Source organism: Schistocerca gregaria, chromosome 2 (genome assembly GCF_023897955.1).
Source record: "Schistocerca gregaria isolate iqSchGreg1 chromosome 2, iqSchGreg1.2, whole genome shotgun sequence".
In the NCBI taxonomy this organism is placed as follows: Eukaryota; Metazoa; Arthropoda; class Insecta; order Orthoptera; family Acrididae; genus Schistocerca; species Schistocerca gregaria.
Window position 1 is genome coordinate 582,633,744 of NC_064921.1, and position 16,151 is coordinate 582,649,894.

Consider the following 16,151-nt stretch of genomic DNA (forward strand, 5'->3'; position numbering starts at 1 on the left):
TGATCTTGATGCTGTTTACTTGTGCAACTTTAACCATGGATTCGAAGGTAGTGTTACTAAAAGCCACCCTCCTCCCCCCCACACCCCCACCCCTCCTCATTATCCAGGAAGATACAGTGTGCCATTTCCTGAAAGTGCAGTGCTTTTTCTGCCTTCCAAACAAGTTGGTGAAGTGTTGTTTCACACGATTTGTGTGGTTGCTGTGCATGTTTGTTTTTGTGTAGCAGAACCTGAAATAACCATCTTTTCTGAATGTGCATGTTAACCAGCTTTTTTAACTTTTTTTAGAAGAAAGGAGGACAGACTGATTGGTCACATTCTCTTTGTGTGATAAATTCTCCCTGGTTTTGGAATGAAATCAACCTTTACTGTCCGCCAATAATTCAGAATGACAACAGCAGCCAAACTAACTGAACAGTGTGGATGAGAGTCTAATTAATCCCTTTACTGCTTGTTGCAGCAGACCCTGAAAGATACCTGCTGGACTTAGTGACTTAAGCAGTTGAACTTCCCACTACCAAGACATTTCGAGGCAGATACCCAGTCCTCCCATTGGTTATAATGTCTTATAAACCAATAACTCACAGGGACTGCATTCCTGTCCAAATCACCTGCCAGAGTACATTTGAGGAAGTGAGTCTTGAGGGGCACTTCCATTGTCTCATGTGCTGACATAGGTACTCACCATCCTTCCTTCTTAGCTTGCCTCATGTTTTTTTGGTATCTTAGTGAGGATATTATGAAGTCTAGCTCTGGTGACAGTAGGTACCACATCTACATACTCTTCCGATCCCCCCCCCCCCCCCCCCACCTCCTTTTATATGAGCAAGATTTTTGGATTAAGACCATGTCCACCCCGTCTTTGCGGAAGGTGTCCCCTTACTGTGTTGCAGATTTATCTGCAACACCTCCAGCTGCCAAACTGCTGCCATTGTCACCTTTGATGTCTTTGATCACCCTGTCGGTCTCCTGTGAGAATCCTAAATACAGTTTTAAGTCTTGCTCTTACATTGCCTTCAGAATTTCTGTCAAACTTCTACCACAAGGATATGGCCATCAGTTCCAGCGTTACAGCTAATGATCCTTCTCCGTTGAGACTTTCTTGTTCTGAACCCTTATTTTCTCTAACAGGACCTCTACTGGAACATTCTTAAGTAGTTATGTTACCCAGATTGATATTTTAGTTGTCTCGTTGGCACCATCTCAGTCAGTGAATCCATTGTCCTTGTCCCCTCACAGACAAAGATCAGAGCACCCTTATCCAGATGGACCCTCCTCTTTTGTGCTCATGTGTTTAATATAATTTATTAAGAGCTTATTAATAATAGGCCTCTCAGTTGTGATCACTTGTTTTGGAGACTACATCTGCATGTGGTACATAAAATCACAGGAATTTAACTTTAACCGTACTTCATCTGCTACTAATATTTTGGCTGCAAACCATTTGCAATCTACAGACCAAGTGAGATGGACTGACTGCAAAGCACTCCTATCCACTTTCATACATAAGTGCAAATCAGTACTCGGAAGATCGTGAAGCAAGAAATACCACACAGTCAACAGAGATAAATGCTAGCATGACCCCTCTATGAAAGATGTTTCACAAATTCTAGTTGAGAGTGAGACAGTTCGGTTGTCTGTGTGAGTTAATTCTTGCCAGTGCAGTGGAGTCCAGCACTAGCAGTTAGACAGTGGTACTGTTCTCTGTTGACGAGAATTTGTGAAACAGTACTTTTCCACAGAGGGGTCATGCTAGCATATATCTCTGCTGACTTACTTTCCATTCCTTCCACCATGATCGGCCATCTACTTTTATGCACGTGGCTCACCCTCACAATATATGAGATGGACTGGAGTGCTTCAACATCTGTCAGCCTTGCTTCAAAGATGGCTGGACAATTTGAAACTGAAATATTTGCTTCAGACTTAAGTATGGTTACAGCTGAATTCCCATAATTTTATGGAGCAATTAATACGCCATGAGAACATGTAGATTCATATGCCTATCTTTCCCATTTCTTACTGCTCATTTGTCCAAATGAAGAGACTAGTTTCAAACTTGCGAAAGCTTGAGATTCAGTATATGCATTAGCTCGTTATGACTGTGCCAGCCCTGCTACCTTTACTTATGGTTCAGTGCTTGGTTAGTAGATGTGTAGATGTGCCATTTGAAATCAGTGACTTATGTACAATGGGGCAAATGGATTGAACACTCAGTCAACTGCTTAGCATTAATGACATGTTACAGGTATGCCTACTGCAGCAGCTTTGTCAACAATGAGTAATAATGTTTTCGGAAGTCCTGCACGCAAATCGGCAAGTTCTGTGGGTGTTGCTGGAACAATGCAGTCCCAGCCACCGTCGGAGGATCGATATGCTGCCCTTAAAGACCTGGACAGTCTGATGAAATCACAAGCTTCGGATGCACAGGGAGGTGACTGGGCCACAGGTGAGTAAACAAACATCTTCTTCTTGTTGTTTTTGCTAATAATCAGCTATAAATTCAGTAGATTCTTTCTTTTTTTTGCCTGGTCAAACTGAAAATTTGTGGTGCAGAGGGGAATAGTCACCAACTTATCTTGTTCTTTCCAGCAAGGGAAAAGTTGAAATGCTGAAAACAAAGGAGCAAGATGTGGATGGAAACTTAAAAGCATTTCAGCAAAATTGTGTAATTCCTAGATTTCCAAGTTTTTACTCGAACAGATGTTCCCTCCCCTCTCCCCTCCTGCTGATATTTTAACTATTTTTCTAACTGTCCACCTTTGGTGTGTCAACAGAATGTTAACCCCACTCAGAGATTAGGTCTTAAGCCTGTTCAGGCTGGCTTGACTGCTGCCTCTAGGGCTGTCTGAGGAGTGGTCTATGATCTTGGGACATGAGGTCAGCATGCTGCCAATCGTGCCAACCAGTATTGCCAATAAATGAATCCAAGTGATGCTACTGCTGTTTCTTTATTCAAGCAACTCATTATTTGGTCTCATAATGTTGAGTGGACCCCGTTCCAGACCTCCCTATTTCAGATAAATCTGAGCATTTTCCAGGAATTGAACCTGAGTCCTGCACTGAAAGCAGTGATGCTAACCATTTGGCTGCAGAGGCAGTCATCTGTGTCAATTGTGGATATTAATTTTTCATTTTTTGTAGCTCAGCCAAACTTTTAACTAGAGGCAGTATGATGTGCTTGTTATCGCAACAGTGCTGCTCCTAAGACATTGTCCTTACAGGATTGATATGGTTTCTTATGACATCCAGTCAAGGTCATATGATTTTTACCTCAGTAAAAAATTATTTTGAAGGCAAAATTCAGTATTTCTTTGTGTTATCCTCTGTTTTCTGTGTGCCTTGCTTTGGAAAAGTGCATCATGTGTTTAATGAACTGGCAGTCTGTTGTTTGGTTAAAGGCTTGCACTTGATTTTGACTGATAAACCTATCAGAGATATATGAAGCACATTATCACTTCCACCCTTTTGTACACAGAGGGATCTACAGGTATAAATCAAAGATTGACCTATTTCAGATTGGGAGTATATATTCTTGTTTATAAGGGAAATGCCACAATTGGAAATGCTCACCTACATTGTATAGTTTCATTCACATGGCAAACTCAAAAAGTCAGACATCTGATATATTTCAGTTTTGAGGTGTTTTGTGTGTGTGTGTGTGTGTGTGTGTGTGTGTGTGTGTTAGGGTTTTCTTCTTTTAGAGTTTTACTTAAATTACATCTATTTTTTCCTACTTTACTTTGGCTTACAATGTATCATGTGAATAAATCTCAATGATTTCAGTTTTCGTTGGTGCCATATACCTTCACTATTTTGCTTTCTGCTTCTTTCTTCCATCTCAAAATCTTTCCAAAATCTCTTCACCTTTATAGTGGATTAGTTTGAGTCTCATTGTTGTTGGAGCAAGGAAGTGAGCACGTTGATCATAATATATAATTTTGTTATGTGTTTGGTTGTTAAAAGTGCAAGTCTTTTGTTTAGGAGATGGAAGTCTATAAATAAGCTTAAAATCCTTTTTTTTTTCCACATTCCTCTTGTGCCCACATTACCTTTTAGGTTTTGCAGGAACCTTATTCCATTGTTAAATTATCTTAATTACTGGAAGTGGAGTGGCTGAATAAGAATTCTCAGTTGGCCTATTGCATCATTGATCAGTTTTAGTTTTTTTTCTGGCTTCAGCAGTGCTTCTATTCTGTGTTGATAAAAAGGTTTTAAAATATGCTATGGAAAGTTCTTACAGATTGTTAATAATTTAGGAGTAAAGGCATCAACTCACTAAATGGTTGGAGTGTTTATTCATCAACATGCTCAACAACATGGAAAATTTTGTTATTTTTTGACAATTAATTTTTCAAGCTAAAGCACTCACATAATTACATGTACACCCCCTCCCTCCTCTCCCACCTTTGTACAACTACCTTGTGCCAGCAAGAGAACACATCGGATTTGCAAGTATTTTTACTCTCCTTCAGTGTCAAGTAATTGAAACCTACAGAGAGCCCTGCAGTTACAGCATTTGTAAATGGAGAAGTCTCATAAAAGATTGTGACTGAAGGGCTGTGGTTTTCCTAAATCATCTGCCAGATGCTCAGGTGGAAAATGCTAGAAGAATAGAAAACACAAACACACTAAAAGCGGAGAAACCAAATAAGAAAATTGGCTGTTATGTATTATTCCAGAATTCCATGTATGTAAATAGCCTCAAAGCCTCATGATTTAAATTTATTATTTGTAGCCAGAATTCAGCTTGTACATTATGAGCAAAAGTGTTATTGACACAATGCATATATGTGACTATCTGTCATTTTCCACACTCTCTTCCCCCACTACTCTCAATTGCCCTCCCTCTATTGTGGTCTTCCCAGGTCTGTTTGGATAACTTCTAGTCATAAGCATCTCCTCCTCCTTCTCTTCTTCATCCTCTTCATCTTATCATATTCTTCCTTCTCTGCCTCTAACCAGATGAGATGGCATGGTGGTAAGCCACTGGGCTTGTTTTTGGGAGGGTAGTGGATGAATTTTTCATCCAACTATCCAGTGTTAGGCTCTAAATTACTTATAGTGAATGCTGGAATCATTCCTTTAAAATGGCACTGCTGAATTCCTTCTCCAGTGTGAGCTTGTTCTGTCTCTCTATTGACCTCACCATCAGTTAGTCATTAAACCCTAATCTCTGCCTGTGGGAGTTTACAGTATTACCTGCTATAGCTGTATAATTGCAGCTAAGCCATTTGTTGGCAATATCCTTTCTTTTACAAGTACTACTCCACTAGGTATGCAGGAGAAATGTACAGGAGGAAATAAAACTGTGAGGGTGGGTCATGAGTATTGCGTAGATAATTCAGTTGGTAAGAGTATTGTTGATGACAGGCAATCTTCCAGGATCTCGGACACACAGTTTTAATCTCCGAGAAAGTTTCATACATTTGACACAAACATGTATCTCTCTCTTACATTGTACGTTTTAGCTTTGTGCTGATGAATATCAGTAGATGTTCTATTTGTTCGTTAATTTAATAAAATCTGCTTTATTTTAGGTGCATGGTCATCTCCAAATACGTCAACTGTCCCAGTCTCAGTATTTGGTTCACCATCTCAAAATTCTCAGTTTCTCACATCAGCCAGTGGAGTTTCTTCATTGCCTGAACCAGCAGCGATGCAAAACCCATTTTCAGGTAAGAGATCACCACATAGAAATATGTAGTAATATATTGAAAAAAAGTATGGAGCTTATAGTTTATCAATAACTTCTTTTCTCAGGCTGGATGTAGAAAATGTAGGCCATTTTTAATCCCATTATACCCATAAGATTTTATTATTATACAGTTAGTGCTAGTCTGTGGGTCTGTCTTTCTATGTTACTGTGGCAGACGTTGTAATTTAATTAAGCCCACTTCTTTAATGTGCTACTCCTGTGTTGAAAGACTTCAAAGGCACATTTCTGTGGCTATTGGTTTAATAGCCAAAAGACTATTGTTCAGACAATTGCTGGAAGTATTTTTACGTGGAGGTAATGTTTGCAGGACGTTAAGTTAAACCTCTTAAATGTTGGGCCATAGTCTCTCATTGGTGAATGAAACATTAGCCTGCAGTCTATGCACAGCTTTTAGTTTGCTTCCCATACGTGAGCTGACCAAAATGCTATTGAGCACATTGGGGACGTCCTTGAGCAAGATATGTGCGCATTTTACACAGGTCTGACAAATCTCTGTAAGCTATGCGATGTCATATATTGGTATAATCTTCCAACACCTTCGTGTCTTCTGAAGCCTGTACTACGTGTTGTCACTGTCATCATGGTGAAATGTCAAAATTTACAGCTAAATGTAGTTGATTTTTTTTCCTTGTGTGCAAATTTGCAAGATTCATTTGTCTCACTCTTTCAATTACAGCTGCTCGCATATAGTATTGTTGCTGACCCTGTTCTGTTGAAGCCATTCTATGGGTTTTTATTAAAAAGTTACATTTGCATCTGCACAATTGAGCCATATTAATGTGACCACCAGCTACGTTCATCGTTGAAGAAATACATGATATATTACCTCATGTATGGAACATATCTCTGACAAGAAAAAAATGCTGGTAGAAAGAAAGAAATGAAGTAATTGTGTGGAATGTGCATTGTACTCACTAGGCCTGTGAGGTAACTGTTCATCGAATGAACACTGACATGGGTGCATACTGGAGACAAGTTGCATAACCTGCAAGGACTGAAGCTTTACTAGACCTGTCCCCCCTCCTAAAACCAGCATGCGAACAGTGAGCAAAGAAATATAGAAATAATAAGCACATGGTCCTGTGAATTACAGTACTCACATATGTATTGATATTAGTATAATTGAATTGATAGCTAAAATATATTTACGTTTGTGTCCTCATATAGGTACTCCTACGTAAATCTATATTCCATGAAATTTTGACAAATACACCTCATAGTTTAGTGTAATATCTTATTCATTTTCCTTTTATAGTTTGGCTGTTTGGATTACTGAAAACACTGTCTTAAGAATGCTAAAGGGCAGCAAAAAAGGATAATACAACTCCTCCACCAGGGATTATTGTTCAGTTATTGCGAGAAGATGGTATAATTTGCGGTCAGTCTCACTCGCGACCCTTTTAAGAGAGCACCACTCACTGCTATGTTACATTTGTGATCTAACAGAAGAATGTTGAAGATCAGGTGGTTTGATCAAGTAAGGAATAAAAATATTCTGCAACGACTCTGTGAGAAAAAGTCTAGCAAGGAACGTAATAAAATGAAAAGAATATTTGAGCACATATAACAACACGTGTCATTGCTTAAAACCAAAATTGGGGCGATGCTAGAGGGTAAGACCTGCGGTGCAGGCCTAGATGTGTCGAATAAGGCAGATTGTCAGTTATGATCAGCACTTAAGTTGAAATGAAGAGGTTAGCTAGGAGGTGACAAGGAGGGACTGCACCAAACCAGCATTTGGATTGAAACTTCCTGGCAGATTAAAACTATGTGCCGGACCAAGACTCGAACTCGGGACCTTTGCCTTTTGCGGCCAAGTGCTCTACCGACTAAGCTACCGAAGCACAACCCACGCCCTGCCCTCACAGCTTTACTTCTGCCAGTACCTCATCTCCTACCTTCCAAAATTTACAGAAGCTCTCCTGCGAACCTTGCAGAACTAGCACTCCTGAAAGAAAGGATATTGCAGAGACATTCTCCTTGATTTCTGGTTTGCAGCTGAACAGATGGAGACTCATTTCTGACCACAAAGCCTCAGTTTTTTGTGGAAAATTTAGAGAACAAGTTTGGAGAAGTTGAGAGCATGTCTAAAATGAGATCTAGAGCAGTTCTCATACAGACACCATCCCCAGCACAGTCATGGGCATTGCTTGCTTGTGACAAGCTCGGTGATGTTGCAGTCTACATTACGCCTCCTAAGAGCCTCAATATGGTTCAGGGACTTATTTTTTATCGTGACCTGTTGTTGCAGTCTGACGACGAGCTCCGTGCAAATCTGGAATGTCGCGGTGTCCACTTTGTACGATGTGTCTTCAGGGGACCTAAAGATAGTAGGGTCTCCACCGATGCCTTCATCTTGGCTTTCGACGGTGACACCCTGCGCGAGAAGGTCAAGGTGATGATATATCGATGTGATGTTAAGCCTTACATCCCTCCTCCCATGCGCTGCTTTAAGTGCTGGAGGTTTGGACATATGTCATTGAGATGTGACGCCAACCCTACCTATCGAGATTGTGGACGTGCCTCTCAACTCGATGTCCCATGTTCGCCACCCCCTCTTTGTGTCAACTGCGCACAGAAACCACCTTGCTTGTCACACTGCACGGTTTATGAAAAAGAATGGAAGATTATGGGAGTATAATACCTTGGACAGGTTCACTTAACACAGCGGCTAAACACAAGTACGAAGTCTCTTCCGTTGCTCCCCTGTTTTCAACATCAGTAGTAACAACCTCTCCTTCGTTGGGGACTGAAGTACCCACCTCTGTGACGGAGAAGTGCCCACCACCTCCGGCTCCCCTCGCACAGAAGGGATCGCTTGGTGCCCTCCCTTCCACGGTTACTGCCCTTCCAGATGTCAGCCAGTGGCTGAAAAAGCCACCATCTGAGGGCTGTATTGCTTCCAGGTCTTCCTCGGTGCATGAGACTGGGTCGGAAAAACCCACTCAGCCTGATAAACCAAAGGACAAACGGGATCCTACCAAAAAGAAGATACAGCAAAAGGAGAAGGACATAGAGACAGAAAAGTAGTTCACCACTGCACCTGAAGATGATGTGGAGCATCTAGCGTCCATTCAGGAGCTGGATGTTGCTCGACCCGCAGCTCCTATGGAAGTTGATCAGGGTACTTCGAAATTGGTGGCAGTTAGCACTTCTAAGGTGTGACCTATCCCCCCTTCCCCTGGTTCTTTCATGCCTTCACAGTTGGATACCATTATCCTTCAATGGAATTGCCGTGGTTTTTTCCACCACCTTGCTGAGTTGAAACAGCTTTTGTGCCGCTTCCCTTCCACTTGTCTGGCCATACAGGAAACCTGGTTTCCTGTTCGGCGGACCCCCTCCCTCTGAGGCTACCGGGGTTACTATAAGAACCGCGTAGAATATGACAGGGTGTTTGGCAGTGTGTGTGTTTATGTTCTTGCCACTGTTCCTACTGCCCCAGTGCCACTTCACACGGCTCTCTGGGAAGAATTTTTGGATCGCGCAAATGACAATGAGATGTTCCTCGAGAGAATCATAACTGGTGGTGAGACATAGTTCTACTGTTATGATGTTGAGACCAAGGTTGTCTCCACAATGTGTTGGGAAAGGTTCTCAAAGACCAAAAAACACTCATCAGGTCAGGTCAAATGTCAAAACCATGCTGATAGTTTTCTCTGACCTTGAATGATTAGTTCATCATGAATTTGTGCCATGGGGCCAAACTGTTAATTGATGGTTACTGTCAGAATGTGTTGTGACATCTGTGAGAAAGAAACGGCCAGAACTATGGCAAGACAATTATGATTTCCATCACGATAATGCACCCGCATATTTGTCCATGTTGGTGTGTGACTATTGCACAAAAAATGAAATCACTGTGCTGCCTCATACTCTTTACTCTCCAGACCTGGCCCCTGCAGGCAGTTTTTTCCAAAGTTGAAAACTCCGTTGAAAGGACAAAGATTTGTAACAATCAGTGAGATGAAAGTAAGTTCACAGACGGTGCTTCGCACATACCAAGACTACTTCTAGAAATGGAAAAGGCATTTGGAGTGGTGTATCAGTTGCAGAGGAGAGTGTTTCAAAGGAGACTGTATACAGTAAATAAAAGAGAAGAATAGAAAAATTTTGTGGACAAAGTTCGGGAATTTTTTTGAACAGACCTTGCATTTTCTAAACTAATGTAATGGTAACCAGAAGTTATCGGCACTGATATTAACAATTTTGTTCATGAGATCTGACCTCTTTCTAACATGTTTTAGATATATTGCCAAGAAAGTTTTGTTTTTTGTACGGCTCACTGCCAAGGTATCAGTACACTTTGTTCCTAGTGATGATTTTTCTATTCAGGTTTACTATGGGCTTAAGTATATTTTACAACTTTGTTTGAAAAAATGCATACAGTCTTGTCAGACATTATTTTTAGTTGCTTCCTCAAACCTTCACTGACTTAATTATACATGTAGAAAGACAGTAAGATGGTGGCAAATGTAGATGCAAGTAATATTAATATGACTAGAAGTTGTAGTTATATAGTAAAAAATGGTGATTGCAATTAGTGTAAAGGTGAAATTGAGAAGTTAAATGAATATTTGAATAGCATTCGACCAGTTGCTGTTATTCTGAGATGAGAAATCACTAATCTTAGAATTGAAAACTGAGAGTTACAAATATCAGCTTCAAGCAGTATTCCAATCAGGTTACCAGGTGCAAAAGTGATACAGAAAACAACAGAGGATATGAAACTCAATTGGTTACAGTGTGCTAGTGGAGAAAAATGGCCTTAAGTGGGTAAATAATCAAAACATTCTTCCCGTTTAAACAACGGCCAAAAATGTGTAAACAACTCGAAACTCTCTTCCAATTTCTCTAGAAATGACTAGCAAAGTGGCTAAGAAAGTGCCACACTCTCAACAAAATTAGTTTTATATAACAAATCTCATGTGCACAAAAAGGTTAAGCGTGTTATCAGAAAGCAGCAGTGACTTTGTAAACATTGAAAACAAATATTCCAGCCAGAGTGAAGGTTACAAAATGGTAAGTTGTAAAAGGAAAGTCAGCAGAACACATAAACAGCAGACAAAGAAGTGCAATGTGCTGTTTCAAGCAGACAACTGCGGAAGATGTGAATATGGACTTTTATGCAACTTGTAAAGGAACTGAAAATATTGTGATTTAATCGCAGAGGTGCTGAAAAATTGTTCCAGTGACACACCAGAGAAATATCTGGTAAACTTTTTATCTTTGAGAGACATAGGAACAATTTCGCCCTTCGTTTTTTATTTCTGGTATGAACGACTACTTTTTGTTCTGATGGGCTGGTGGGATGTCGTACTGTCTAATTACTAGTGTGTGTGTGTGTGTGTGTGTGTGTGTGTGTGTGTGTGTGTGTGTGTGTGTGTGGTAAATGAATGAGTTAAAAGACGCGAGATGTGTTTTATATTATTTTCATCGCACAACAAGCCTTATTCCCATGCCTATGGAGTATTTATGTTAAGCAGAGAAGGCGAGTTTTAGATGGAACCGAAGATCTTCAAAACAGCGCTGCTCAACAATAGAGGTACGTGATTGTGCTCTCTACTTTCCTTTCGTGACCGCTAAAATTGCTTCCGATTCGTTTTGCCGAGACATTCAGAACCTGCAATCTTCTTTTTCTTATAAAAATACTAGTCCGATGCAATAGAAATACTCTTAGATTTAAATAATTGCCATTCTTTTACCCAGGCCACGGGGAATGATAGAACGTACGTGCCTCTACTCTGAATGTACGTTCGCAATCTCCGAGTGTGTTACGACGAAATTATTTCACAATGAAAATTTCTCATCAGACCGCAACCACTCGCACGCGAATGTACGTACCCTCTGAATGTATCTAGTCAGTAACGCGCGTTGTTCAAAAGCTTTACTTTTAATATTCAGTGGATTACATTTCCGAAATTAATTTTTGTTTATGCTGCAAATCGTACTTCACGCGAAGTATTTATTACGTAAGTTTCAGGCTCAATTTAAAAAAAAAAAAAAGATTCCGAATAATAGAAATAAAGAATAACAATCAAACAAATCAAACCTAAATAAACAGAAAGAGGGAACGTTACAAACTGGCACTGTAAAACCTGACACAAGAACAAAAAAATGTTATTGAAGGTATCTTGGAACGTAAGAGTGTACTGAACAACATTGATTTTGTTGCTTGTGTGACTGGTGCAAATGGTGTGGCACATAATAAAGCCAAAAATTGTACAACAGGTTTGAAGAATTTTTTAGATTTACATAAAATGAAAAACACGTGACCTGATCTTTAGTTTGTGTGTTAACAGAGAGATCCGTAAAACCAACTTTAAAATCACAACTGTGCCCCACATAAACAAAATGCAAGGTAGCATATATTAGTTAACTAGAGAAAACTCTGTATACTGAACATGGTGAGCATCTGAATTACTAAGGAAAGAGATTTGTGTGTTGAGAGATAAACAGGATTATAAATAAATTCGCAAATGAAACAATCTCATTTTAAAAGATAGTCTTTCCATGCATTTTATAGTACCACGTTTTTTAGGGAAAATGACATACAAGCGAAGGAAAGGTAGAAACCACATTAAGAGGAAACTGCAGCAGACTAGTTCATGCAGTTAATATTACTGCTTTAAATCACTCAGTGAAAATAAATGAACTTGCAAGACCAAGTGAAACTAAAATACCATTCTGTACTAAAACAGTATTCTCCTTCACATAAATGTACAATCACTTAGAGGTACAGTCAATGAACTGCAAAACTGGTTTGATAAAGCTAACGGTTCGTAATAGACATTTGTTTTTCACTTGGATACTTGCTAGAAACAAGCTACTGCAGAAAGAGTATATCACATGGCAGGGTCTCAATCTACATGAAAAGCAATAGTGATTTACATTCTCGATCATTGACCTTAGAAGAATATGCCTTGAAGGCATATTTGAAGTAGCTGTAATTATAATGGACATTAAAAAGTTGTAATTGTCTCAGTTTGCCAAACTTCAAGCTCTAATAAGATAGTATTTATAGAAAAAATTAATACTTTAATATTGCAATTGTCTAAATATAAACAGTATAAAATTATAATTGTAGGCAAGACTGACTAACACAGATATAAGGACACAGAGAAAAAATGTGATTCATATGGTTAATTCTTTGGAGTCATTAAACCACTATTGTCTCAATCAAAAGCCCACCAGACTGTTTTAGTGTCTTGATAGCGTATAATTAGTAATACGCACAAAGACTTCCTTGACTGTAATATCACAGAATTAGGAATGTCAGACCATGCAGGACTAGGGCTTCAAATTGAAAATTGACATAGGCTACTCGGAGAATCCAGCGTAAACAATATGACAGACCAGTTACAGGAAATAGATTGGTCTTGTATAATGTATAATAGCAAAAGTATTGACAAATTCTTTTCCAGTGCCCTGACAGAGATTAAACACATAGTAGAAAAGATGTGCCCCACTGTAGCCAAAAGATGTCATACAGATATTACACATAAGCAATATCATACATACTGACAAGTGGTTTACTCCACAACTTCACAAACTCAGGATACCACTATTAATTCCAAAAGAGAAGTCTCGTAAAAATTAAAAAGTAAAACTGTATCCCTGTTGACTTTGATACACTCAATGAATATTTTGTAAATTTTGCCAACATTACCATTATAATCTATAATTCTACATTAAGTGCAGAAGCCCTGTTAACTGATGCAAAACAAACAAGTGATAAAATTATGTGGACCCTAATCACTTTAAATGACATCCATAAATTAAATTAGTACATAAACAAAGCAATCCTAAAACAAAATATTGCTTTGGACTCTGTAGTTTCATCATAAAGTGAATAGTAAAGAAATTCAAAATGAAACTTCTTTAACTATCTAACACAGTAATAGATGACGGAATTTTCCCAGAATGTCTTAAGCTCACAGTTACTTTACCTATGTATAAAAATAAGGTGATAAAAACCTCCCAAATAACTACAGACCCATTCAATAGTATCAATCATATCCAAGATAATAGAAAATTATATGTATAAACATCTGTACAACTAACTACAGGGTGTTTCAAAAATGACCGATATATTTGAAACGGCAATAAAAACTAAACGAGCAGCGATAGAAATACACCGTTTGTTGCAATATGCTTGGGACAACAGTACATTTTCAGGCGGACAAACTTTCGAAATTACAGTAGTTACAATTTTCAACAACAGATGGCCCTGCAAGTGATGTGAAAGATATAGAAGACAAAGCAGTCTGTGGGTGCGCCATTCTGTACGTCGTCTTTCAGCTGTAAGCGTGTGCTGTTCACAACGTGCAAGTGTGCTGTGGACAACATGGTTTATTCCTTAGAACAGAGGATTTTTCTGGTGTTGGAATTCCACCGCCTAGAACACAGTGTTGTTGCAACAAGACCAAGTTTTCAACGGAGGTTTAATGTAACCAAAGGACCGAAAAGCGATACAATAAAGGATCTGTTTGAAAAATTTCAACAGACTGGGAACATGATGGATGAACGTGCTGGAAAGGTAGGGTGACCGCGTACGGCAACCACAGGGGGCAATGCGCAGCTAGTGCAGCAGGTGATCCAACAGCGGCCTCGGGTTTCCGTTCGCCGTGTTGCAGCTGCGGTCCAAATGACGCCAACGTCCACGTATCGTCTCACGCGCCAGAGTTTACACTTCTATCCATACAAAATTCAAACGCGGCGACCCCTCAGCTCCGCTACCACTGCTGCACGAGAGACATTCGCTAACGATACAGTGCACAGGATTGATGATGGCGATATGCATGTGGGCAGCATTTGTTTTACTGACGAAGCTTATTTTTACCTGGACGGCTTCGTCAATAAACAGAACTGGCGCATATGGGGAACCGAAGAGCCCCATGTTGCAGTCCAATTGTCCCTGCATCCTCAAAAAGTACTGGTCTGGGCCGCCATTTCTTCCAAAGGAATCATTGGCCCATTTTTCAGATCCGAAACGATTACTGCATCACGCTATCTGGACATTCTTTGTGAATTTGTGGCGGTACAAACTGCCTTAGACGACACTGCGAACACCTCGTGGTTTATGCAAGATGGTGCCCTGCCACATCGCACGGCCGACGTCTTTAATTTCCTGAATGAATATTTCGATGGTCATGTGATTGCTTTGAGCTATCCGAAACATACAGGAGGCGGCGTGGATTGGCCTCCCTATTCGCCAGACATGAACCCCTGTGACTTCTTTCTGTGGGGACACTTGAAAGATCAGGTGTACCGCCAGAATCCAGAAACAATTGTACAGCTGAAGCAGTACATCTCATCTGCATGTGAAGCCATTCCGCCAGACACCTTGTCAAAGGTTTTGGGTAATTTCATTCAGAGACTACGCCATATTATTGCTACGCATGGTGGATATGTGGAAAATATCGTACTATAGAGTTTCTCAGACCGCAGCGCCATCTGTTGTTGACAATTGTAACTACTGTAATTTCGAAAGTTTGTCTGCTTGAAAATGTACTGTTGTCCCAAGCATATTGCAACAAACGGTGTATTTCTATCGCTGCTCGTTTAGTTTGTATTGCCGTTTCAAATATACCGGTCATTTTTGAAACACCTTGTATTTTGAAAGCAACATCATTTTAAATGAGCAACAGTTCGGTATCAGGTCTCATCTATCTACTGTAAAAGCTGTTGAAGCTTTGGCGATTAATGTATGAAGGGTATGAAAAACTGGAACACTTACTGATTCAAGCAGAGTATCTAAATGTTGTGCTACAGAAGAATGCTGAAGATTGGATGGGTAGATCACATAACTAATGAGGAAGTATTGAATAGAATTGGGGAGAAGAGGAGTTTGTGGCACAACTTGACAAGAAGAAGGGACTGGTTGGTAGGACATGTTCTGAGGCATCAAGGGATCACAAATTTAGCATTGGAGGGCAGCGTGGAGGGTAAAAATTGTAGAGGGAGACCAAGAGATGAATACACTAAGCAGATTCAGGAGGATGTAGGTTGCAGTAAGTACTGGGAGATGAAGAAGCTTGCACAGGATAGAGTAGCATGGAGAGCTGTATTGAACCAGTCTCAGGACTGAAGACAACAACAACAACAACAACAACAACAACAACATCTAACTTAATGTCATATAGAACAAACATCAAAAGTTAAAATATTATGGCATAGAATGTAAATCACTCAGTTTATTCAAATCTTATTTAAGCAATAGGTTATAGCTTGTGTATGCAAATAAGCAGAGATCAGCAATACTCCAAATAAAGAGAAATACCCCATTGCTGTGTTCTTGGACCCATCCTGTTTATTGTCTACATTAATGACCTTTCAAATTATATGCCACATAAGAATATACTGTATGCTGATGACATTACATGACATTAATAACCACCGGTGAGAATTTACAAAGTGTATTATTCAACAACAG

At 39.7% G+C, this 16,151-nt stretch overlaps 1 protein-coding gene across 4 annotated transcripts in view; it reads left to right on the top strand.

Moving 5' to 3' along the window:
* Window positions 1-16,151, top strand: part of LOC126333508 (arf-GAP domain and FG repeat-containing protein 1) — a 97,226-nt gene that overhangs the window by 47,324 nt on the left and 33,751 nt on the right. For all 4 annotated transcript variants that reach the window (XM_049996743.1, XM_049996744.1, XM_049996742.1 and 1 more), the window contains 2 exons: window positions 2,249-2,449; window positions 5,541-5,678. In XM_049996743.1, coding sequence (XP_049852700.1) covers window positions 2,249-2,449; window positions 5,541-5,678 — 339 coding nt within the window. The remainder of the gene's footprint in view (window positions 1-2,248; window positions 2,450-5,540; window positions 5,679-16,151) is intronic.